At 42.1% G+C, this 26425-nt stretch overlaps 1 protein-coding gene across 1 annotated transcript in view; it reads right to left on the bottom strand.

Moving 5' to 3' along the window:
- Window positions 1-1503: 1503 nt before the first annotated feature.
- The window catches only part of LOC126355422 (cytochrome P450 4V2-like), a 43392-nt gene continuing 18470 nt past the window's right edge, over window positions 1504-26425 (bottom strand). The window contains exons 2-3 of the mRNA XM_050005725.1: window positions 25230-25430; window positions 1504-1938 (exon numbers count right to left, since the gene is read on the bottom strand). Coding sequence (XP_049861682.1) covers window positions 1504-1938; window positions 25230-25337 — 543 coding nt within the window. The 5' untranslated portion in view covers window positions 25338-25430. The remainder of the gene's footprint in view (window positions 1939-25229; window positions 25431-26425) is intronic.

Genomic DNA, 26425 nt, shown 5'->3' with positions numbered 1-26425 from the left:
TACATTTCACTTGCTCCTGCTTTTTAATTCCCTTAGCTCAGCATCTTTGATTTCCTGACTATAGTTTTAGGTGTTTGGTTAGGCAATCGTACCTGTTTGTTTTTCTTGAATTTTGTTGTACTAAAGTATAGATACGCTACTTCAACACTTAATGATGTGAAACATATGAGGTTTTTAAATGTACTCACTATTGTTTCACTTTCATATATTTCTTCATTTGGGGTGATTTGAGAGGCATTTCTCTTTTCATATGTTTGTAGCGGAGCACTTGTGAGTGAATTATTGTTTCTTATCTCCACTACATTGGTAACACATAGTTTATTGTTGCGGGAGAACATTTGTCAAGAGTGATTAACATTAATGCTTTTACAATTCCCAAATATTATTGAGTTCCGTTCCTTAAATACGTGTTAATGCACGCATTTCTGGGAGACACATTTAGCAATGGCTCGTGTGGTAACAAAAAACTGGTACTGTAAGTTCGGAAATACCACTGTGAACGATTAACCAGATGTGTTACTGTTCTGATAGTGAAGATTCAGTGGTATGGGGATAAGATTTCTAGAAATACTTCTTGTCAGTCCCAAAATATTCTATCAGGTAGCAGATTTGGGGCTAAGTAGGTAATATTAAACATATTTTCCAATTGGAATGAGAACCTTACGCTGATGCCCTGAATTAATGGTTTCTTGAAACCATGCATATTTGTTGACATTGCGGCGAACTCCTAGAACTCTCGATGGGAAAGAACTCGACATTCTTGGAGAAGAGGGCGATCGGACGACGTGTTTAATATGATTTTGGACGGTGATTTGTAATATTTCTAATTTTTTGAACTTTTGCTTCAAGAGAACTTGATCTCTGAATAGATGACTCTCCGCAAGTGATCTTACTTTACTTTTGTAGCGTAAGATGTGAATCTCGTATGGCAATGGTTGAGTGGGATGAGCCGACCGTCAGAGAGGGTGTACTTCGTCCATGCACATTGGCTCCTTACCTTGTTCATGTTTGAAAGTGATGTCGTAATAGTATTTGAGTAGAGTATGTGGGTGTTACGTATCAGCATATTGTGTTCCGTTCCTCTCTCTCTCTTTTTTTACGATGATAGTGAGAGAAGAGATAGAGTGAAACCCGGCGCCGGTATGGAGTCCACTCATTTCGAGTAGCAACTGGGTGGTCGCCGAGTTTAAAGTTTAACGTACCCATCCGGTAGTTAGATTACTATCGACAGTGTCACATACTCTCACATCATGACACAATAAATGTGATCAGGAGCTGCACACCGCCACCTCTTCTCCTCCTTTCGGCTCTGAAAATTTAGTCCATCAACAGGGTTCGAGCCAGCGTATCTCCAAGTTGAGTGTTAAAGCACAGGCGGGTGTTAGCAATCGCGACTGTGGCGGAGGGTTAATTATGTAATTTTCTGATGTGACTGCTTCTCTGTATCAAGACTTTATTTTGTTTTGTTTGCTGTACATATAACTGCAGCCGTTTCCTCACCAATTACTTAAAGGACTGTATTTCTCGAGGAATAAATGATACTCTGTAACCTGTGAGGGGATGGCTGGTTACAGAAAATGAGATACTTTCTAGTTCTTCTCTGCTGGATCCAGGAAGTATGCGAAACCACCTCAGTAGTGTTGCTAGCAAAATTTTCATTTCCATAGTCGCGAAGGGGCCTCCCACGCATCTTCGTGGACCAGTACTAAACGGAAGGTAGCTGCAGGATCTCCTGGAAGTTGCACTGCCACCCGGAAGGAAGCGACCCGGATCAAACTTGTCGGGATCTGGGAACAGCTCTGGATTGCGGTGCAGCAGGTAAAAGGCCAAAAAGACACAGCAGCCACGAGGTGCTATGTAACGGCCACCTGCTAATGGAATGTCCTCGGCTGCGAGGCGCGTACCGACGGGAGCTGTAGGGAACAGCCGCAGCGTCTCCTGCAACCAACAAGTGTTTAACGTAGCCGCTCAATGTGTACAGTTCAGTAGAGAATATTATGCACTACGGTACAGCCATTATTACGTAGATCTAGTATTAAATGTATTTTCAATTAAAAAAAATGGTTCAAATGGCTCTGGGCACTATGGGAGTTAACATCTGTGGTAATCAGTCCCCTAGAACTTAGAACTACTTAAAACTAACTAACCTAAGTACATCACACACATCCATGCCCGAGGCAGGATTCGAACCTGCGACCGTAGCGGTCACGCGGTTCCAGACTGAAGCGCCTAGAACCACACGGCCACACCGGCCGGCTTCAATTTTTTTAACCACCAAGAAGTTACAATTTTTGAGAATTTCTTGATTATCCAGTATGAAAGTAAAGTTTGGGTCTGGTAAGACTGGGGTCCAGTCACTACTGAGTAATAGCTTCAGAATAGCAGAGAAGAAACGGAGAAAGTAATAATTTGGTTATAACCTTTTCTATCACTCACACATTAAATTAAACTACATACTCGTAAAAGGGAAGGAATTGAAATATGGTGTCTCTTTTTTTTTTTTTTTTTTTTAAGTGGTCATTCAGGTAAGGTATCCTCGAAAATTTAAGTTGTCGTGTGTTAGTATCGACTATGTAGAGATTAGTGAGAACTATAAGTCATCAGTACCCATTCATCCATGCAATGGGCACAAATGTGCTAAAGGAATGCAGGATATCAATGACTGTTGTTTGACCCATTTGTACTTCTGGCACTCTAACATGATTTACTGCCTAGGATGTAGTAGGTTTCAGTTTAGTTGACTGCATTCTTTCTAACTGTTAGCCAGTTTTGCAATTTTCGTATTTTGTTCAGAAGAGTATCACAAGAGGCAATAGGCTCCCCCATGCTGGTTTAAGTTCCAGTGGCGTTAATTCCTGTTGTTCACTTCTTTCAACAAATGTTTCAACTGGCTCTGAGCACTATGACAATATCTGAGGTCATCAGTCCCCTAGGCATAGAACTACTTAAACCTAACCTAACCTAAGTATATCACACTCATGCATGACCGAGGCAGGATTCGAACCTGCGACCGTAGCAGCAGCGCGGTTCCAGAATGAAGCACCTAGAACCGCCCTGCCACAGCGGCCGGCTGTTCACTTTGTGAGCCACTTTTCATTAAATTTCTGTTAATTCATATATTTCCTAGCATGCTTCTCCATAATTACAAGAGTGTATCGTCACTTCATTCTCGTAGGTAAAGTTCCGACTATGGTTATCGTTCCAGCGATAAAGATTCTTGAGTCTGCTCAACGACACTTTTTTCTACAGGCTCTTCACTGTTGCTTTCTTTATACCTATATCTGTCTCTTCATTATCTGTGACTGCCCTTTAACTCAGTTGCCTACTCTAGTGTTCCTCATCGTAGTATCCACATCCTTAGCAAACTTCAAACGCATCTCAATGTTCCTCATTACTTCAGTATTCCACTATCTAGTAAACTGATTCTTATGGAAATACTTCACTTGATCGACGAAAGAAGGATGTAAAAAGAATGTTCAGAGAAAGAATGGGAAAAAAGCAATATAAAACTCTTAGGAATCAAACGACTAAGAGGTGCATAGGAGCCAAGGCAAAATGGTTCGAGGAAAGATGTGAAGAAACTGAAAAATAAATTATCGTGAGGAGGGCTGACCCAGCATGTACATAATTGAAAACAATCTTCGATGAGTCAAAACTACCTTCAGTGCAACTAAAAGCAATTATGGGAACATCAAGGATCCAACGGAAATTCCGTTGTTGAACTCAGAGGGGACTGGGTTTAGGTGGAAAAAGTTCATCGAAGGCACTGTGTCGGAGAGAATGTGTCTGTTAAGCAATTGGATTTTAGAGAGGGAACCAACGGGATCCATTTTTAGAGTAAGAATTTAAAATCCGTTTGGAAGATATGAGGCAAAATAAGACAAAATGGGTAGATAACATTACATTCTAAAATCATTAGAGGAAGTCGCAACTACACAGCTGTTGAGGTTGGCATTTAGAAACTAGCAGGCTGGTGACTTCCCATCAGGCTTTCAGTTCCGAAGATGACAATAGCACGTAAGTACAAAACTATCACACAATAAGCTACTGTGTGAAAATTTATGACAAAAATAACACACGGAAAAAGAAAACTGAAGATCCGTTAGGTCCGCGAACAGTTTGCTTTAGGAAAGGTAAAGGCATCAGAGAGGCAGTCCTGGCGCTGCGGTTGATAATGGAAGGAAGACTGGAGAAAAATCAAGTCTCGGACATATGATCTGTGGGCCTTGTAAAAGTGTTCGACACTGCAAAATTGTGTAAGGTGTACTGAGAAAAATAGGAATAAGCCATAGGGAAAGGAAGGTAATATACTATTTTTACAAGAACTGAAAGCGGACAATAATATTCGAAGGCCAAGAACGAAATTCTCGTTTTGAAGAGACTGTTCACTGTATACATAGAAGCAGCAGTAGCGGAAATAAAAGTAAGTTTCAAGAGTGGGATTAAAACTCAAGGTGAAAGGAAATCAGTTATAAGTTTCCCTTGTTACATCGCTGTGCCCAATAAAGGTTAGTAATATTACACAGTCTGTAAGTCGCAGAAACTGGAACTGATACGGACGTTTGAGGACACCACAAGCCATTCGTGAATGGAAGGCGTTAGTGGGAGCGGAGGTGGGAAGATATTAGTTTCAGACGTACCCCCCGTCACATTTTGTAACTAAGAAAAACCAGAGCCTTCGATATCACCTATCGGCTTTGACCAATAACGTTGCTATGAGCAAGGAAATGCAACACAAACATCATTTAGAAATAACGGTGATAACATCAGGCATTTTCAAGACTCGAAAATTTGAAGATGAAATACAGAATCGTACAGATTCTCAAAAATAAATATTGGGGCTTACGTGACAACCGTGAGATATTGGGAGTTTTTGGTAGCGTATAACTAAAATCTAAAGTAACAACAACAGAATCTCAATAATAATAAACCACACAAAACGAAACAACTGGAGAGAGACATGATCACATTAGATTCAAAAAGAAAAAATGAAAATGGGGAACGAACTGTAGCGAGGATGTACAATATAGCTGAACTACGTAGCTGAACTTACAAGGCAGGTCAGGGGGGTACCAATAGAGAAAGTCAGAACTGAATAGCAGTACAGAAAGCTGAAAGGGAATACCAAAGCTCACAGTGGAAAAGCGCGAAAATAAACAGAAGGGTGTTGAAAACAGCTGTTGTTCTCTATAGCGTAAGGTACAGATGTATTTGTGCCGAATACGACTGTGGCGTCGTGGAAGCAGCTTGCCTGTCGCAGGGTACTATGTCCAGTGAAGGGGGACTCAGTAAGGAATAATAACAAGGTAGGTAAATAAATGTGTCCAATAATCTGAATTAGCGAAGAATTAGAATTTTAATCCTGGTTTTTCTACAATCACTCTTTTACTCACATCCCATCGAAAAAGTCGTCGTGGATGGTTGCTTGGAGATTCCATTCATTAGCATTCCTTTGTTTCGAAAACATGTTTTCTTTAAATGTTTATACGATAAGCACCGTCCATCTACTTATTCGATGGAACGTGAAGAAGTAAAAGAGCAAATGTAAAACGACCAGAATCGAGATTTTAATTATCCCTTGTCGATTCAGTTACCTAATTAATCCTCCTATAACCATCAACAGCAGTACGGTAGAGAATACATATGAAAAGAAAATTGTAGAACGATAACGAAAAATGTTCCATTTTCACTTATCAAACGATCCCTTCAATTCTGAATCGCTGGTACGTCATTAAGTTTACTGGCAGTTTTCTCGAAAGCGGGAGAAGTAGGTGGGCTGAAGGCAGTGACATGAAGTACATTCTAGTCTTTAATTTTGGCAGTGTGTAACAAGCCTGCCAATCGAGGGGCGAACCTGTTGGACGTGACAGAGACCATCTCACTGTCAGCTGCGATTCGTCATCGACGAACCCTCCATTGGCATCCTATTTATGCTGTTATCCTTCACACGAAGCCTGTGTTACATTTGCAAAGAACGCTGCTCTTGGCCGAACTAGTTGGTGTTTGGTAATCTAACCAGTTGAAGTACATAGGTGGTAAGAGCGCTAGCCAGGAGTATCATCTGAGCCGCAGCTACTATGAGAACACACGTTTAATGGGACATAGGTCGTTTTCAACACATGTTGAATGAAGCACACTGTGCCATAAATGTACGTACGGTAGTCTGTAGTACATTGCTTCAAGACATTTCATATGTGACAGTGATACTTATAGTGATACTCCAGTGATCAAAATGTGATAGAGAACAAGTCAAGCAAAATGAAATTGAAATAAACCTATACATCCACATGAAATAGATAATGGGGAAAGAAAGGAGTAGGGGGTGATCGGAATTCGTGACTTCCAGCCGCACAAGGCATTGTGGTAATGCATAGAGGAAGATGAAAATTTGAGGAGGACTGGAAATCGAACCTGGATTTACAGCTTCTCGTGAGCGGTTGTTTTACTCGCTTTGGCGACATGGATACGACTAAAATTTCCATCCTACCATACGCTGCAATACAGCGTATCTCATGCATTAGTCCCACACATACAAATAACTGATGACAACACGAGTAGAGACGATATTAATGCATCAACACTGAAGAAACGTCAAGCAGCTGTCGCAATCTAACCGAATTTTATACATCTAATTAGTGTCTGTCCTGTTCGACACGTCCAACAGGACGGCCACCACCCAAATGTAAAGAACCACCTATTTAGACCACGTCGACATTTTAGTCTCCAAAAATAGAGTTTCTGTGTTTCGTCACAGAACCGAGTTAAGAAACTATTTCTACTAAACCTTTTGCAACCTATGATCGTCTAATGTCACCTCACCTAGTCAACCGGTCAGTTTACATGGGTGGGGAATAACTGTCCAGTGCAAACATTCGCCATATTGAATCTCCTCAAATTCCTGCACATAAAGCATAGTCGCAATACATGTGATCACGAAAGCTGTCCAACATAAACTGAATATTAGTTCGCTATTCACCCACTCAGAGGGTGGCATGATTAGGTCAACTGCATTCCTATTCCCCGCCTGACCAGTTCGATAGGCCCATCAGTGGCTCGAGTCATAAGCCAGAAATATCCATTCTCTCCAGCCACAGACTACCTCTGCCGGATGCTAAGTGGTGTCGTTCTAGGAAACTAGCTACATATTTATCAGTTTAATTACCGTTAAATATTAGGATTGCTTCATCAACCTGATGACATTTAACAATAAGCAAAGTACCGGAAATACTTCCTCCTGACCACTGTGTCTCTGGAAATATCAGATTTCCATGTACGTTTGAATCAAAATTGAAAAGCCTTCGTGTCTTTTCTTACGTTACATGTGTTCTCGCAGACAGCCAGCGTTTGGTAGAGCGGGAAGTGTTGATCACCGCAGCGAAATCACAGACCCCCTGCTAATTGTTTCGAAATCCCATCACATTCCAACAGCACTGCTGCGTAGTTAGAAGACTGTGTAGACCTCAATCTGTCACTCACTAGTTAGAGAGCTATCACAACGAGCAAAATAGCACACTTACTTACAGGCGGAAACTCACAACCGTGCAGAAAATGGTTCAAATGGCTCTGAGCACTATGGGACTTAACTTCTGAGGTCATCAGTCCCCTACAACTTAGGACTACTTAAAACTAACTAACCTAAGGACATCACAAACACCCGTGCCCGAGGCAGGACTCGAACCTGCGACCGTAGCAGTCGCGCGGTTCCAGACTGAAGCGCCTAGAACCTCTCGGCCACTCATGCCTGCACAACCATGCAGAGTACAAGTGGAATACACAAAGAATTTACGAAGCATAACACCCACAATTCGTCGATACTTAATAACAGTCTGTAAATATCCCCTTTACATGTTCTTATCTCCTTTATCGTATTTATCACCCTAGAAATACAACAGTGTAATCGTGTCAGAGTCTTCGTTCGCAACATAGTCTCGCGCTCTCTCTCCTCTCTCTCTCTCTCTCTCTCTCTCTCTCTCTCTCTCTCTCTCTCTTCATTATTTTTGGAACATCCAACGGAGTAAAACTAAAAACTATAAAAACTTCGCTAACATCACCTGGCAGAGAACTCAAAAATATTTTACCTCATCTCTTTCTTCCAAAAACTTCGCTAACATCACCTGGTTAGGAACTCAAAAAGATCTTACCTGATCCCTTTCCTCCAATATATTAGTAACAAATACTTTCGGTGCGTTGACACTGACCATATGTGGTGCTCCTTCGAATTTATTGGTCCATTGGAGCAAGCAGCCAGTGATCTAATCGCTGCCATGGACTTGTAATATGTTTTGTTGCCTGTACTGGAAGAAGACCATATCACATAGACTATCAATTACAGCAGAGGGTTCTTGTGTTGTTGTTCCATAAGCAGTTTCATATATTGTTTATCTATTTGCCGTGTATGACAACAGCTGTGTACACATCCATACATTTTCTTTTTCGGCCATGACTTTACGGTCTGTGTCAGGTACTAAACTGACGTTAACACCTTTCGAGCCATTGACTCTCAGAGAATGATTGGCATCGCGTGGTGTAAACTAAGCTGCTCCCACAACACACAGAATGGCTGAAATAAAAGATGGAGGCGTCGTTTCTTATTGACAAAAATGTGAAGACATCTGAATATATGGAAGCTGGAAGATATTGCGGCGTTGTGGATCGTTTACAAACAGCCATCCGAAGATGTTGAGCTCTACATGTAATCTCATCTTCCACAGTGATGAGGTAGCAGATGTCTCGCGTTCTGTTTTTGAAGAGACGCAGAACAATGATCCTTCAAATTAGTAGTGCATATTGCACCAAGGAATGCATCGCTGTTTCGGTGTCCTAGGTGGCAGTTACTCTAACCCCCAAATCTTTGGACACTGCGCCTTTCATTTTTATAACTTACATCACGTAACTGCATGTGGAACAAGGGGATATTCTGCAAGACTTACTCATAGTGCATAGATAGTATGCACCATTAGTTATCAATCCTACCGGTGGAAGATGGGAATCATTTTCAAAAACCCAGGTGAGAATGTAAGTAACCTCATCTCTCCACATTTTTGTCGTATTTTCATCAGTTTTGTGTATTTTTAAAAATTTTCGTAATTTTACAAGGTTTTCCATAAACTCAATGCGTTTTACTCAATTACTTGAGCTCACCAAATCACCACTCACGACGAGTTGTCTCGTCAACAAAATTTCTCACTGCGTCCATCTCTTGATGCTATCAGCCAGCATCTTTGCAGCACAGTTGTTATTTCAGTATCGTTGCTAAACTCCATTACACTTCAAGAGTCATTTGCATATGGACATATTGCAAACAGTTACACTGTCTGTATCACATGATGCAAATACTGTTTCTTAGTGTAGGAAGTGGCCCAGTAATAGGGCATGGGCAGCACCATCCCACGTTGCAGTGTTGCCAGATTAATTCAAGATGAAGGATGCAAGATGATGACTACAGATGAGGAAACGTCACAGGGACATCTTGACGGGTAATTCAAATTTCGGTGGGAATATGGGTCAATTAGGCTGCCTCCACTAACATAACCCCTCCCCCTCTTCTTTCTCTCCCCTCCCCCTATTGGAAATTCCCAGGCAAAAGACTCGGCCTATGTATAGCTGCTGGACTGGGAGGACAGACATAATTGTTCACTATATTGAATGGGTGAGATGTCTGTGCTGGAAACGAGGAGTTTAACGGGCACATTAGCTGTATTCATGCATCTGAGTACTGTGTCGACAGCAATGATATTTGAAGACGAATAAGCTTCACGAAATAATGAAGATGCATCAGATGGGATTAATTTACACTTTACAAGTCATGTTATTAAATGTATGTGCTGTAGCTTTAGATCATTCAATAAAAGTCCAATCACTTTTCCAAAGCGCAAGGGACAAGATGTTTACTCCCTCGTATGTGCTCCCTGCACCCAGAGGCCACACGCTTCCTTATGCCACGATCACGCAGTAGCCGCAGGAGTGACAACATACTTCCTGTAGCATTGTAAATACCCGCAGCCTTCCTCCTTCCGATCTCCAGCTCCAGTGGATGTCTCTGAACATGTGCTGCTTCGAGAGTTATTACATCTGGTATTGCATCCCTGGATCGAGCAAGGAGCTACCACGCCTCAAGCTACCGGGTTAGGCCTACAGCAGCAGCAGCATAGGGAACCATGGCCAGGCTGTCCCCACTGGCCTGCCACAGTAGCACAACCTCTCCTCACCGCCGGCAGTGGGTGGTCTGTGGACCTCAACGCCTACCCCTGTGCACCCCACCGACTCCATCATCGACAGAATAAACATCACCCTGTGTTAGTAGCAGCAGTAGCAGTAATAGAGAAGATCTTGTGGCTTGTGGCAGTTCCCTCTCCCGACCTTTTAGTGAAGGACATAAGGTCATACTGAACTTAGAAAACTAGGTGATCACAGACGCCCTTGAAACGAATTTCATTCACAAGGACCGAGAATCTGGCAGAGGGTACAGCGACCCTGTTGGATTTCTAAGGTCTTGCCTTCTTGTCGTGGAAACAGGGCTCCTCAAACGAGTCAATAATCAGTAGTATCCCGCCATGAAATGCAGCGCAATGAGCTGCTTTGAACTATCGCACTCTCCAATGTGGCCTCTGACATTGAAGAGAAAAGCGTTCATTTTATTTGGAGGAAAAATGGCTTGATAACGCGGAGCATATCAATCGACAAGTGGTTTCGTAAATGCACCTTGAGTGCTTTACTGGCCAGGTTTTCTGGGACGGAAGTGGGAGTGTCAGCCAAAGCACTCAGCCTAATACTAGACTTGGACATCCATATGCATGTCTATAATCCGGTAAATGAAGAGTAGCGGTATCAAGCTCCCTAAGGATATAGCTAATAAGCAGGCGTGCACTAATGTCGGAAACAGAAAGGATCAGGCTTGTTTCGCATGGTAAATCCTGGCTTGCGAGAGAAATTACAATTACATCTAAATTTGAAGTGCTGAATGCCGGAATATCGTTTCATGTTTATGGCCTAAAGAACAAAAGGCAAGTCAGGTGAGCAGGACAAGCACATTGTCATCAGCGCCCACCATTTTTCAAAATATGTTGGTGAGCGTGAGATGCATGTAAACATGCTACTCTTCTCTGAAGGTGACAATTATCATTACGTTCGTATCAAAGACATGTCTCAACACCTTTACTGTTGATTACTGAAAAATAACATAAAAAGCTTATTTGCTTAAGCTGCCTGAAATTATTTTTCTCAGACCAGTTATTAGTTGCGCATCTAGTAGATTGTGCTCTAAAGGAGCCGGTACATGTTATTAGGCCTACTGAGGAAAATAAGATCATAAAGTTTTAAAATGCTCACCATCACGATGGCCGTTTGTTGTGTACACTGACTTTGAATGCATCCTCGCTCTTGTGACCCACTGTGAAGGTGACCTACAGCCTCAAAATGGTTCAAATGGCTCTCAGCGCTATGAGACTTAACTGCTGTGGTCATCAGCCCCCTAGAACTTAGAACTACTTAAACCTAACTAAGCTAAAGACATCACACACATCCATGCCCGAGGCAGAATTCGGACCTGAGACCGTAGCAGTCGCGCAGTTCCAGACTGGAGCGCCTAGGACCGCTCGGCCACACCTGCCGGCACAGGGATGTTCTCCTGAGATAGGATGTATGGCGGTGACCAATACTGTCCATCATCTTGCTGTTGTTTAGGACCACCAGCAACATTCAATGTGCTGGGAGCAGGTCACAGAAATCGATGAGTGGGACAGCCAATAACAGTTCCACCAAATGCTCCAGGAAGTGGGCTGTGTGCTACAGGATCCCATGTGCTCGCTACAGGTTCAGAATTGCTGGAAGTTGTTACTGACGCAGGTGAAGGGGTCGGCGCAGGTCTCAACAAGATGGTGGCAGAGGTTTCTGTAGGTTGTTCACGCCATCCGGCTGCATTGCCATTATTGATCGAAAAATATTCACACACAGTCGTCCATTATCTTTTCTTTCCACTCATTGTGTAGGATGCTGTGTGCTTACATGAATACACGTATTAAATTCATCCCTGCTCGTCACCACCATTTCGTCAATGGTACACGTGGCTGCTTGCGCTGGAGTGTGTGAAAGTCCTGCCTCTCGCACTTCAGAAGACTGACTGGATTTTTATCAAATGATCTACAGTTACAGCACACACATTTATCAGCATGAGTTGCGAAGTGTAATTTAGCCCCATCCTGCAGCATCTTCATTATTTCATGAAGCGTATTTGTCTTCATCAGATATCATTGCGGTTGACACAGTCATCAGATGCGTGATCTACACCTGAGATACTCATTAAACTCCTCCTCCTTCAGCACAGACATCACATTCATGGAACACAGTAAACAATTATGTCCATCCTTAGAGTCCAGCAGCTATTCATAGACTAAGTTCTTTTAAAGCCATTTTTCCCCAGACCACCATCTAGGATTGTCACAGAAGAGGAAAGCGGGATGACCAACAGTGAACACTGGTGGTGGTGTCGTGAACTAGGTCAGTTAGACTCCAGACCTCATGGCGACCACACCAGATGGGGCTACTGTCTATGACAACTCAAACTGTTTAAATAAACAATGCTTACTTACTTCCATTCTATCTGGCAGCTCAGGACAGATTGAGCCCTTTCCCACTAATTTGCAGATGGGGAGGGGAGGGGAGCAATGCACACAAAATATAAACATACATCCATCTTATCTGTAAGCCCAGCTCAGATTGAGTCCTTTCCTCAGTTTCTAGGTGGGGAGGGGAGGAGTGAGAGAGCGGATGCTAGGTTAGTGTAGGTACCCCAATTGACCTAATTTCCCATCAAAATTTGAATTTACCACCATGATGTCGATGTCACATTCCCACATCCATGGTCACCTTAATGGATCTACAGTCTTCAATGAATATAGGAACAGTGCAACGTGGGGTGGCGCCGCCCTTTCCCTGCCATCAGCAAAGGTGAGGTGCGAAACTACGTTCCCTAGCTGAAACATTTTATAAATTCAATAAGATTTTATTACGATTTACAGTCTCCCCCTATATGGACGAGAGCCACAAAGTATTCTCACATTCGTGGGATAAAATTGGAGATTCAAAGATCTAGCACGCTGTCCTTTATTTCGAAAGGAGCTACTGCTTCGTTGAACCTATTAGCTAAAGACCCTGAGGAAAATTCTAGAAGATGTCTCTGTAGGTATGTCGTGACTCTTCCTTTGTCTTCAGTCAACCCTCCCTGCATCACTGTGTCCGATTTACTTTGGAAGTGACCATACGTAGCAGGGTACTATGTCCAATACATTCGACTTCTCACCCATTCAATTACACACGATTTCTCTAAATGATTGCATTCTGAGGAGTTTAGGACACCTTACTGCCGTATAGTGGATACGACTGTAACACATATGAGAGTATTGTTGTGATATGACAGATGAAACCTGTGATTCATGGATAATGGAGCTCCAGATGCAAGGAGTTTGAAGCATTTTACGTAAATCACTGGTGCTGCGAGTTCTGTAGAATTGTTGTATTGAATGGATACCTTACCAACAAAGTTCTATGAAGAGAAAACTGATTATAGAGCATAAACACACGCCCAGAAGGCTACAGTTAAGCATGCTATAACGTTAAAACAGTTAGTAGAGTGGAATAAAATGCTGTTACTACTCCAGTGCAGAGAATATATCCATCACTTGACATACATTCACCCCATGTTTTCCGTTCTACTCACTATGGTGAGACGCTTTAATATGATAAAACTATTACCTTTTACATAAAAAAGCGTAAAATCTTTGTTATCCATGTACTATGTAGCTCTCCAGAGATTTATAGAGACCACTATTTACATCAGATTAGCAACTTTCTACACCCTTAATAGTCCTGTAAATCGATCGTCGGAAAAATGCGTGACACGAACACATTATACGAGGAAATAGACAAACGCGTAGTAGCCGTGTCCGACATGTGAAATTGCACGCGATGCTGCTCTAGCTCCTTGAAGAGAACATTCCCTTCCACACGCGCCACGTGTCAAGCAAATGTATACATATGGATTGCAGTACGTCACAAATCCCTGCCATCATCTCAGAATCACTGCAGTTATGAAAGCGGAGACTGGATTTATGTCCAAGATTTGTAGGGGGATGGAGTACTTCCAATACATCTTCTTTCGTCCAGCGGAGGACGGCGAAGAGGTTGTCCATTGCTTTGATGGCCATGAATCGACACATATGTGTTGGAAGTCCTCAGCTGACAGCGGTATGAAGAGGTTTGCTGTTAACGATCACAGGCAGGTAGCGCTCTAACTGACACCCAGAATGCGTAATTGTATGCCAGTCAGACGCAGATTATACCACACTTCTCATACTCCCTGAATGAACTACGGAAAGAAATAGTTAAATGTGTGATAAATGATCTGCTGCAACATCACCCTCCCTATAGAATAATTCATCAGTCTATCATTAAATCATACCTCATTAAAACGCCTCCCAATCGATTACCTCATCTACTTTCTCTAATCCTCTAACACAGATCGATCTCCGTTTAGTGGCAGACGGTACTCTTCCAGAAAAACATCAAAGACTGGAGTCAACATGTATGTAACCCTATTGTCTCAGTAGGCATACAGCAGAATGTTGTTGAAATCATGCAGTAACTATTCTGTAAGGTATTTGTTAGCTGGCACTGCATGGTTGAGACTGGTAGAGGATACGGAGAAACACATTGCAAATACTGTTTGAAAAATTTAAAGCACTTAAACAGAGTTTCACAGGGGCAAACATATGATACATTCTGTAGCTGTATATTGCAGCCCCCAGGCTAGTAATATAATGCTCTTAGGCTAAGGAACTTTATAAAAATATGTCAGATATTTGCCAATAAATTTACAGTCACGCCATGGCTTCTGATCAAATATACATAATTTTATTACTCTCTATTTGGTGGTCATTCACGTTAAACAAACCCTTGCAGCCGCCTTATCGTTGTCTATGACATATGACTGTTTCCCTGGTTCCTTATGCTTACTTGTCAACTTTTTCTCATATTGCTTTGTCATCACATAATCGTCGAAATGTACATGAATTTTTCTGCACCAAGCCAACATGTACACACTCCCTCACTCCCTCACTTTTCCTGATTTTTTTCTTACTTTCCCACAATTTATACGTATATTACGTCAATTTTCGTAATTTTACACTACTGGCCATTAAAATTGCTACACCACGAAGATGACGTGCTACAGAAGCGAAATTTAACCGACAGGAAGAAGATGCTGTCATATGCAAACGATTAGCTTTTCAGAGCGTTCACACAAGGTTGGCGCCGGTGGCGACACCTACAACGTGCTGACATGAGGTAAGTTTCCAACCGATTTCTCATACACAAACAGCAGTTGACCGGCGTTGGCTGGTGAAATGTTACTGTGATGCCTCGTGTAAGGAGGAGAAATGCGTACCATCACGTTTCCGGCTTTGATAAAGGTCGGATTGTAGCCTATCGCGATTGCGGTTTATCGTATCGCGAAACTGCTGCTCGCGTTGCTCGAGATCCAATGACTGTTAGCAGAATATGGAATCCGTGGATCCGGAGGGTAATACGGATCGCCGTGCTGGATCCCAATGGCCTCGTATCACTAGCAGTCGAGATGACAGGCATCTTCTCCACATGGCTGTAACGGATCGTGCAGCCACGCCTCGAGCCCTGAGTCAACAGATGGGGACGTTTGCAAGACAATACCCATATGCACGAACAGTTCGACGATGTTTGGAGCAGCATGGATTACTAGCTCGGAGACCATGGCTGCGGTTACCCTTGACGCTGCATCACAGACATGAGCGCCTACGGTGGTGTACTCAACGACGAACCTGGGTGCACGAATGGCAAAACCTCATTGTTTCGGATGAATCCAGGTTCTGTTTGCACCATCATGATGATCGCATCCGTGTTTGGCGACATCGCGGTGAACGCACATTGGAAGCGTGTATTCGTCATTGCCATACTGGCGTATCACCCGGTGTGATGGTATGGGTTACCCGTCTTGGTCACTCTTGTTCGTATTGACGGCACTTTGAACAATGGACGTTACATTTCAGATGTGTTACGACCTGTGTGGCTCTACCCTTCAGTCGATCGCTGCGAAACCCTATATTTCAGCAGAATAATGCACGACCGCATGTTGCAGGTCCTGTAAAGGCCTTTCTGGATCTCCAGATCTCTCACCAATTGAAAACGTGTGGTCAATGGTCGCCGAGCAGCTGGCTTGTCGCAATACGCCAGTCACTACTCATGATGAACTGTGGTATCGTGTTGAAGCTGCATGGACAGCTGTACCTGCACACGCCATCCGAGCTCTGTTTGACTCAATGCCCAGGCGTATCAAGGCCGTTATTGCAGCCACAGGTGGTTGTTCTGGGTACTGATTTCTCAGGATCTATGCACCCAAATTGTGTGAAAATGTAATCACATGTCAGATCTAGTCTAATATATTTGTCTAATGAATAACCGTTTATCATCTGCATTTCTTCTTGGTGTAGTAATTTTAATGGACAGGAGTGTACCAATAACTGCCAATGAGCCTATCGAACCGGTCAGGCGGACAGCGGGGGTGCAGTTGACCTAAAAGTGTAATCCAGTGGGCTGATGGATAGCGAACTAATACTCAGAATGTGTTGGGCAGTGTTCGTGATCATGTTCGTTGCGAGTATTCTCTGGTTATTATCTGGATATTTGAGAAAGTTCAATATGGTCAGTATTTGCGCTGGAATGTAATTTCACTTCCATTTAAACTGATCGGTTGACTCCTTGTACTACCATTCTACAGATTTCTAGTCTTTATTATGTTGAGAGGACATAGGTTGTGAAGTGTTTGCATTGAGATGGCGAAACACAGGTGAAAGAGACATTTGCTGGCTCTCTAGGCGTGAGAAACACTTAGGGTTATGAGTATTAGAAGCTTACGTGACTTCGTAAAGTATAAGGATTGTCTTGAATCTGTTATATCATTGGCATTGGTATTGTTAAAAAATACGAGAGGAACTACCAGAAGTTTCTAGTTACTCAATAGTTGGCAGCATGACCCATATAATGATTTCGCTAAAATTTCGTCTTTCTAGAGATAAAATTTCCACTGTTTTTCTTCGGACACTGTGCAAGTGATCGATAGCTCACTGCTATGTGGTTGATATCGAGCCCAGTCCCGTAAAATGTATGGTATTCCGGCAAACCATGTGATAATAAATGAAATTCTGAAAATTTTCATATGCTACTCCATGATTTTGGCTTAAAAGTGTTACAATTACGTCGTTTTTTGCGTGTAATATCGTATATTGCAGCTGATATCGGTTTCAAGATCGGTAAGTTAATTCGCGATTGACGGGGCATTTCTCATCGATAGAGCTCAGAAATTAAATGTTCTTGTAGTCCCAAAGACTGGAGATGGTTGCAGCTCGTTGCAGAAACCACGCCTGCAAGCAATCCAGACTGGAAACAGTACCATTTGCGGACGCCCTTGTGCCGAGAGGATCCACCCCGGCCTTTGTGAACCTGTTCGAAGAGTGGCCGCTGGCGGCAGAAAGCGCTCTGATGGCGCTCCACGCCAGCGTGTGTAGGGGTAGTTTCCTCGTGACTGTTGGCTGCGGTGGATGATCGACCGATCTCGCTGGTATCCCTTGTGCTGCGTTTACATAAGGTGCATGAGCTTAGGTTTGTGGGATCTGTGCGGCTTCACAGTACATGAATGAGTGTCTGGTGATCAATAGCTATATGCGGGAAGCAGAAGCGATGATTTTGTATGGTGCTAGATACAGATTGGGTTGACTACAAAGATATGGTGTAATGGTACAATCGTATGTGGTGATAATGCTTGGATGGAAGTCGGTTCTCGGCGAAAAGTCGAAGCTTTCAACGACATTAGCAGAGCAGTGTAATTGACTAGGTGTCTCTGGGGACAGTTTCCGTGTTCCATGATCTATAGACCACTTTGGCAGAGTTTAACTGTCAGTGAAATATGACAGCTGCACGTTTCCGAACTGTACAGAAAATTTTCTGCAGAAATTCATGTAATTTCTCCATCTGTGGAAAGTGAACAAGGCAGGGGAGAATACGATATCTACAGAATGGTGTCTCCTTTGTTCGAGAGTTCAGAAACAACACCAAGAAGAGCAGCCTCCTATGGCTCGCACAGTTTGGATGCTGCGTTCACCCATTATTGTGGCCTTAGAGAATCTCCGTACCAGCAGCTGTAGGACATCAAAATTCACCTAATATTCGAGCCATTCTTCTCGTCTCTAGGACAGCGATTCGAGTTGTAGGAGAATCTTTTAGATATCCGATCTGCTGTATGTCAGTTTTTTCCACAATCTGTTGTGGGTTTCGAAATATGTGATGAACTTTCAGCTATGTTAACTGTTGTGACTATACCGTCTGTGCTTAGACACTGCTGTACTTCCAAAACTGAGGAAAATAAAAAAGAACTGCATTTACACCCCTTACTCCAGCAGCAAATACGAACTACGCCCACTCACAGTTTTATAAAAGTAATGAACACCACAGCAGCTGCACGACTCAGAGCTCCTACGTAGAGTTTGAGTCTGCCTCTTACTAGTGTCGAGTGGTACTGTGAATCTTTTCCAACAGGATAACACTAGTTGTCGACTAGTCGATTCTGAGCTGTATTGGATTTCAGAAATACATAAAATGCATGAAATCCATCAGTGAAAACTAGCTAAATAAATAATATTCCATGCTGCCTTCACTTCTGTGAATTGTTTGAATACGAAATATCGCCAAAAATTGTTTAAACAATTTTCCTACGCTATTAATTATTTAATGCAATCAGATTAACGGTATGTTAGCATATTGTTGTGAGATCCTTGCAGTCCAACTGTCCAACACCAACTTAGCTATTTTTCCCGCCATTTCGAGGGGTGGGGGGTGTTGGTGTGAGTGATGTTGTAGGAGTGAGGGGTGAGTTTGGTTAAAGAAGATAGCACAATTTGCTATTTTCCCACAATAATTTGAACTTCTCGCCATTTTTTGTGGATGTGGAAAGGGGGAAAGAAGAGGAGCAGAGCAGGGCAGGGATTTCCAGTGGGGTGGTGAGGGAAAACCCATTACATCTTCACGAGGTGGTGGTGGTGGTGGTGTAATTCACTCATCAATTAAGTAATCTGCACAGTTAATTTAATACTAATTTGATATCAAATTATATAATTTGCATAAATAATTTGATATCAATTTGACATCAAAAGTGCACCAGCAAAACCTTAATTCTGCTACTGTTGGCAAGACCACCATTTAGCCACAGCTATTACGTGAAAACTATTGTAATGAGACCAGTTGCTTTCAACAGAAGTTGAAATGAAGCACGCTGTGCCACAGATGTACGTACAATAGTTTGTAGTACATTTCTTGAAGGTATTTCATATGTGATAGGAATACTTACAATGATACTTTTATGATTGAAATATGACCAGTTAATGAAAATAAATTTGATATAAACTCTATACATTTACATGAAATAGATAATAGGTAAAAATGGAAAGGGATATATGGGAATTCTCCCCTTCCAGCTGCACAGGACATTGTAGTAATGCAGTGGCAAAGTTGAAAATTTGTACCAAATAGGGCCTCAAACCTGGATTTACACATTCTCATGAGCAGTTACTTTAACCGCTTCGACCACCAGATAGCAACTCAAATCTCCATCTTATCGCACGCTGCAATACGAATCCCCTACTAGAAAATTATTCATTCCTATACGAGTTCGTACGATATTCGTTCATCTCCACTGAATAAACATCAAGGAGCTGTCGCGTTCTTACGGAAGTTTACGTGCGACAGAATAGTCACCACCCAAATATATACAAAACTCTGCACAGACTACGTCGATATTTTAGTTGTCATAAATAAAATTTCTGAAATTTGTTCACAGAAACAATTTGATAAACCAAAATAAACATGTTACAACCTAAGATCATCGAATGTCATCGCATGCCTTCAACAAAGGGGTTCAGTGCTCTGAAATTGTAACACACTTTTCCATTTGTATTTATCTACACGTTCATGTACACTCCATATTCCACCTAATTTTGTGCCACCGACGATATTCTGGATATCACATTTCTTCCTTTTTAGTTATATTTTCAAATAGTCAGTGGAAACCAGGAGACAAATTTTTAGCTCAAAGGATGACACTTGAATTTAGTGGTGCAAGCGTTACAGTCTTTTCTGCTTTTACTTTCTCTCTCTCTCTCTCTCTCTTAGCTGCAGTTACTGAACGAACGCCGGCCGCGATGGTGTCGCGGTTCTAGGCGCGCAGTCCGGAACCGTGCGACTGCTACGGTCGCACGTTCGAATCCTGCCTCGGGCATGGATGTGTGTGATGGCCTTAGGTTAGTTAGGTTTAAGTAGTTCTAAGTTCTAGGGGACTAATGACCACAGCAGTTGAGTCCCATAGTGCTCAGAGCCATTTGAACCATTTGAACTGAACGAACCCATGACTAAACGTGGTGATCGTCTTTTGGTCTCCTCTTTCTCCTGTATTTTTCCTACTAAGGAAGTTTCCAGCACTCGCAGGTAATGATTAAAAACAGATTCAGCAAACGCTTTGTAGGTAACCAATTTCGTCGGTGATTTACACCTTAGGAATCTTGAACTGAATCAGTCAAGCGACTGTCTCTTTAACTAGCAGTTTTTGAGGCCGTTCCACTTCTAATGTCTCTAGATACACGTACCTAGGTACTTTCTGCTGTAAAGTGTTGTCAGTGTTTACCAGTACTTGCACCAAGCGTCAGTCCTTTGTAGGCCACCTCGTATTTCGTTATAATTACCTGATGGTACGTCTTTGTTGAATACGTGATCATAATCTGCGAATAGCGTCATGGAGCTATCTGGATTAATTCTCCACAGGTATTATAAATATCAGCAGGAACGATCGCATAACACTTTCTTGGGGTGCACCCCAGAAAGTCTGTTTTGCACCTTAGAATGCACCCTCCTCCTCCCCGTGTTAAGAATGAAGTATTAAATGCTAACGAATTATTAAGTGCCCTAAGAATGGAGTTTATAGTCCAGTCACAAAATGGGTTAGATACCCCGTAAGATTTTGTTTAGTTAACTACGCTAAAGCACAGACATATCTGATTTGTGCCTTTGAAGGAGCCATTTGTGTCCTGTAATTACGATGATTGAGAACTTTTTGTTTACCATGATTTACAAGGGAAATGGTACCACCTCCTTGCTGACATCACGTAACACAATAAAAAGTAATATTTATATGTGAATTACAATTAAAAGTATTTCATTGAATCTTTCATCGCTGAGAGCACAGAAGCAGTCGCCTTATTAGGACCGTGTTCATTATACTGGAGTAGCAACTAGCAGTGTTTATAGGGTATCCTGAAATAAAGTGAAATAATACAACTTAACATACACACGCACAGACACACACACACACACACACACACACACACACACACACACACACACACACACACACACACACACACAAAGAAAATTTTACCGAAAACACAGAAAGAACATTACTCCTCTACAGTAATTTATCGTAGGCCTAGCCAGAGTTGAAAGTATGGAGTATGCTGCATGGGAAACTGATGACGAAATGAGCTCGCCTTGTGTGGAAACAGCACGAGTAGAGACACACACACACACACACACACACACACACACACACACACACACACAAAGAAAATTTTACCGAAAACACAGAAAGAACATTACTCCTCTACAGTAATTTATCGTAGGCCTAGCCAGAGTTGAAAGTATGGAGTATGCTGCATGGGAAACTGATGACGAAATGAGCTCGCCTTGTGTGGAAACAGCACGAGTAGAGACCTAGTGCTAGCAGTGGTTGAAAGAAGTATTCGTGCTAGGAGATAGTGCAGTAAGGATGTTGCTTGAAGTCATGGTGTAGACAGGTTGTTCTCCTTAGTTTCTTGCCGTTATAAGTTGCGTAATCGAAAGTTACAAATTTTGAGGGAGAAGTCATTAGGTCAAATAAATGTTTTTCAAAATTAATTTATACAACTATCTCTAAGGATTTCGTCAGGAATAATGGGGACAGTAAATGAGATTTGTTCTTCATTTAGTGTGATAAAAAAATAAACACTTGCGTTTTTTAAGGAAATTAACAAATTGATTTGAAACTATTTACCACAGTATTTTGTGTTTTAATCAATAGAACTGACACATCTACCTAAATTTATTCTGTGTTCAAGTTAGCAAGCCCTACAAATAAACTTCACGAGTGTCCACCTAAAGAAAGGTACAATATTGCACCAGTTTGCCTGCGGTATCTAGATAGCTACTACTGAGCCAAAGGCATTACTTCAAATCAGTTGATGTGCTCAAATTCCTGAAACATAATCTCAAATCACAAATTAAGTTTAATTTATTATTTTAACAGAGGATGTTAAATACCATATTGTAATGCATATTCCAGTCGTAGTTAGTAGTTATTCACATCGAGCCTCAGTGCACTAGCACTCTGTCTGACTTCAGAACGTAACATACTAACGGTTCTTTTGTAGGAATAAAATCTTTTGTAACTCGAAGATCCATCTACTTCCTCTGTGGCAGACGTTTAGCTGTGAACTTCTCTGTGTGGCTGTATTTTAAATGACAGAGGAGAGCGGAGAAAATTTTGTTTCGCAACGTTATAAGGTAACGGCATCCTTAAGATCAAAAGATGTTAACTCAAAGTTCTGTTAATATTAAACTTCCTGATATAAAAGTGAATATGTTAATACGCCTGTGAACTGACTGCCGTTTTTTATTCATAAAAGTGCCGTCCAGAAACGGAACTGTCCAAAAATTATTACACTTTCCTGATGATCATGCGAAAAGTGCTTCGAACTACACGCAGGGTGGTTAAAGTAAAGCTTTCGCTACTTTAGCCAGTGTAGGTGGAAAACTATTTATCGTATGGGTACCTAACTTTTTTAGGAATGACGTTTGGACTGTGCTCCGCAGGATTTACGTCGTTGATGGGTGTTCCCGTCATGATCTGCGCTCGGGGGCCGGCACTGGTACGGCGACGCAGTGTAGAAACACGAACATCAGTGTGCATTACAGCTACAGACAGTCAAGAAGGCGCTGGACAGCGGACTAGACAGGTGATGTAGACATTTGCGCAGACTTTGCTCTTACATTTTTTTGCTAGGGTCAAAGTATGCAAGACATGTTCTAAGGAAATTTTATAGTGTGATGAAGCATATTTTACGCTCCCTGGGGCAGTGAATGCCTTAGGGATTGTCATGAACGAACGTTCATGAAGTTCCCTGCACAGTGAACGAGGTACTCTGTCGTGTGTCTTCATGGCACTGCTCAACACTGGTCCATTTTCTTTGAGAAACTCGGACCCCAAGTGTGATATCACAGATAGATACCAGTTCACCGTCGTCCTACAGTTGGTAACGGCAACGCAAGCTTGTGTCAGACACAGAGAGTGGTCATGCAGGACCTGTGGAGCACGTCCACTGAACCACGCTGCAAACTACTCTATACCACGAGCGCCCTCTGCCGCGGCAGTGCAGGACGGTCGCGGAAGTCATGGTGTCCATCCCAAAGGAGGTGCAGCCTAATCGTCATAGAGACGCCGCCGAGACACGGCCCTTGTCATAGTTCATACATGAGATGAGAGAGTCGCAATCTACAATGCTATTGTTGCTATTGTATTAACTGAACTTTACTGCTGTATGTTCATTCGTCAGCGTCTTCGTATACATGGAGAAAGCTACAAGAAAATTAAATCTTATGTTTACTATGTGCTCTTGTTCACTAGTCATTGCCGCTCCTGTCCAGCTTTCCTATGACGATAGCTACTGCAGCATTCTGTAGCCATCTCCCCTTCCTTTGTTTACAAAGTAGCACATAGCGTGAAGGGGCAAGGACATGCTGGGTGGACGGCACACGTTACTAAAATGTGCTTCGCCAACATGTCGTCCTTGCTCTGTAGGAGAGGGGTGTTTTGGTCTCAACCGTTTTGAAGCATGATGAAGCTCCAACGCGCATTGTCAGAAAACCAAATCATTGGCGGATCGTTCCAAATTGAGTGACCACCTAGATAATAAGATTCGAACCCATGTTATATCTGACTGTGGGGTTACCTGAAACACAGGGTTTATCAACTGGAGACTACCACACGTTAGAAGTTGAAGATGAGCATAGCAAGGGAGGAGGCAGCCAACATCCCTAGTGAAATGTTTCAGGCAGCTGTAGACGCATCTCTAATGCACTTCCTGGCTGTCGGGGATGCAGATGGTTGTACATTGAGCACTGTTTGTAACGTAGAACGTAAACATGGAATGCAACTAACGTATGTCTGCTGTCTTGTCAGTGGTTTATTCCCTATCTCTCTGTTGCATGTTCTTGCAAATGTTCTCACAAACTTTTATTGTCCTACGATCGCTCATTTAACATAGTGATCCCCTCAAATAGCGAAAGTTTACTTATAACCATCATATATGCATACATACAGAATGTCAAGAGTGTACTTGACATTACGTCTTAGAGATAGATAGATAGATATATATATATATAGAGAGAGAGAGAGAGTGAGTGAGTGAGTGAGAGAGAGAGAGAGACGGAATGTCGAGACTGCGAGAACGGTGCGAGTATTATATGTAAAAGAGGACATACCTTATGAAAAGTTCGACTACGTGTCTATCATGATCAATTAAAGATGTGTAGTGGATACCAGTTTTTTTTAATTAACAGTTGATACCGAAGAAGCAATGTGAACAAAAGTAGTCTACAGCTGCTAACGTCTAACTATGTGTCCGTTCTTTAACTTAATCAGTTTCCCACAAAATGTGTGTTAATAAAACCATACCATTAAATGAACAACGCACTCAATCAAGGAGTGGCCATGTTGCAGGTAAAACGGAGAACATTATGGTATGCTCTTCAACCAAAGAAGATGGACTTCGTCACAGACCATAGGATTTAGCGCGCAAGAATAAATACATGTCACAGATTCTCGCAGTTAACATATTCTTTTGCAGTCAGATTAGATTAGAAAAAATAAGACTGTTGTGATGATAAATAAGTAAACGATTGACGTTAACAGGACAAAAGCCTTTACAGTCGGTTGTTGTACCACTAAGTACAATTAATTTACTCTATACGAACTGGCGTAACAACTTCACATTGCAGAACTGCAGTCGTAGTACAAGGTAAACTGCATACCGTCTTCATGTATTTGGACGAGTTAACACCCAGTATACCTTTACAATGGCGTCAATCATGGTTAGCTGGGACAGGTCTGCTGTAGTGACCGGCCGCAGGAAATCGCCACCACCACCGAAAACTTGGTCCAGCTGCCGCTGCGCCATCTCCTGCCACTCAGGATACAGGCCGAGGAGAGCCAATGCATAGGACAGAGCACCGGCTGTCGTCTCAGTGCCAGACACTGCTATTGTCGCTGCCTGGGAAAACGACAGCACACTGCATTTTAGCAGTCAAACCTGTTTCACTCTGTCTAACAAAATGTTACATTAAGGTTTGAAGCTGTCCAAGAAAATACTGATGTGTCTCTAGCAATAACCATTCAAACTAATGAGTGTGTAAAATACATTAAAATGCGTGATAATACCAGATTCAGATTTGAGCGTTTCATTCCCAACACCATTTACTCTCTAGGAACAAGGAAAATGGAAACCTTGCCACAAATAAGATAATCCGCCTACGTCAGCGGTTGTCTAAATATTTACTCATTAATGAACATATCACTTTTAAAATAGATTTACAACTTTGAATATTATAGATTCGTGTTACGGGTGGTAAAGGTGCCACAGAATTGAATCGTTCTTGGGATTTTCTTTTGACCATGATGCACACGATATTCCTATGGATTTTTAGTGTGCAGATTAGTACTCCTAAGTGACACTTAACAATCTTTTCAGCATACGGATTTTATTAATTAAATTTTCGCATTTGTTTGCTATCTGAAATCAATAAGAGATAAAGGAGTAGATGCACCAAGCACAAAGCTATAAATAATGTGTCACACATTTTAATCAGTTTCAATTTACAAGACTTTTTTCGCTTTATGACTGAAGTTATACACAGCTTTTCAAACCTGTATAAAGCTCTGCTAAACTTGTTTTCAAATAGCTCTTCCACCTCAGGTTAAACCAATTTAGGACAGAAACCACGCTAAAATTATTAACACGTGTATTTCCTGCCGTGGTAGCAGTCAACATGTCACCAACCTCAATTAGGTTACAGAACAGCAGTCTGCCACAGATCTGAGGTTCGGCTCCCTGCAACACTGGCTTCTTACTTTAATACGACATCGTAAGTCCTTGAGAAACATGGGCCAGGAAAACACAATGGTAATTACGATACTGCTGTGCCTGTGATGTTGACAAATACGATGCAATGTTCCTTCGGGCATTCATGCATATCTTTAGGAACAGGC

This window comes from Schistocerca gregaria, chromosome 3 (genome assembly GCF_023897955.1).
Source record: "Schistocerca gregaria isolate iqSchGreg1 chromosome 3, iqSchGreg1.2, whole genome shotgun sequence".
Classification (NCBI taxonomy): Eukaryota; Metazoa; Arthropoda; class Insecta; order Orthoptera; family Acrididae; genus Schistocerca; species Schistocerca gregaria.
Note: the sequence above shows the minus strand (reverse complement) of the source record. Positions and strands in the feature narration are given on the sequence as shown.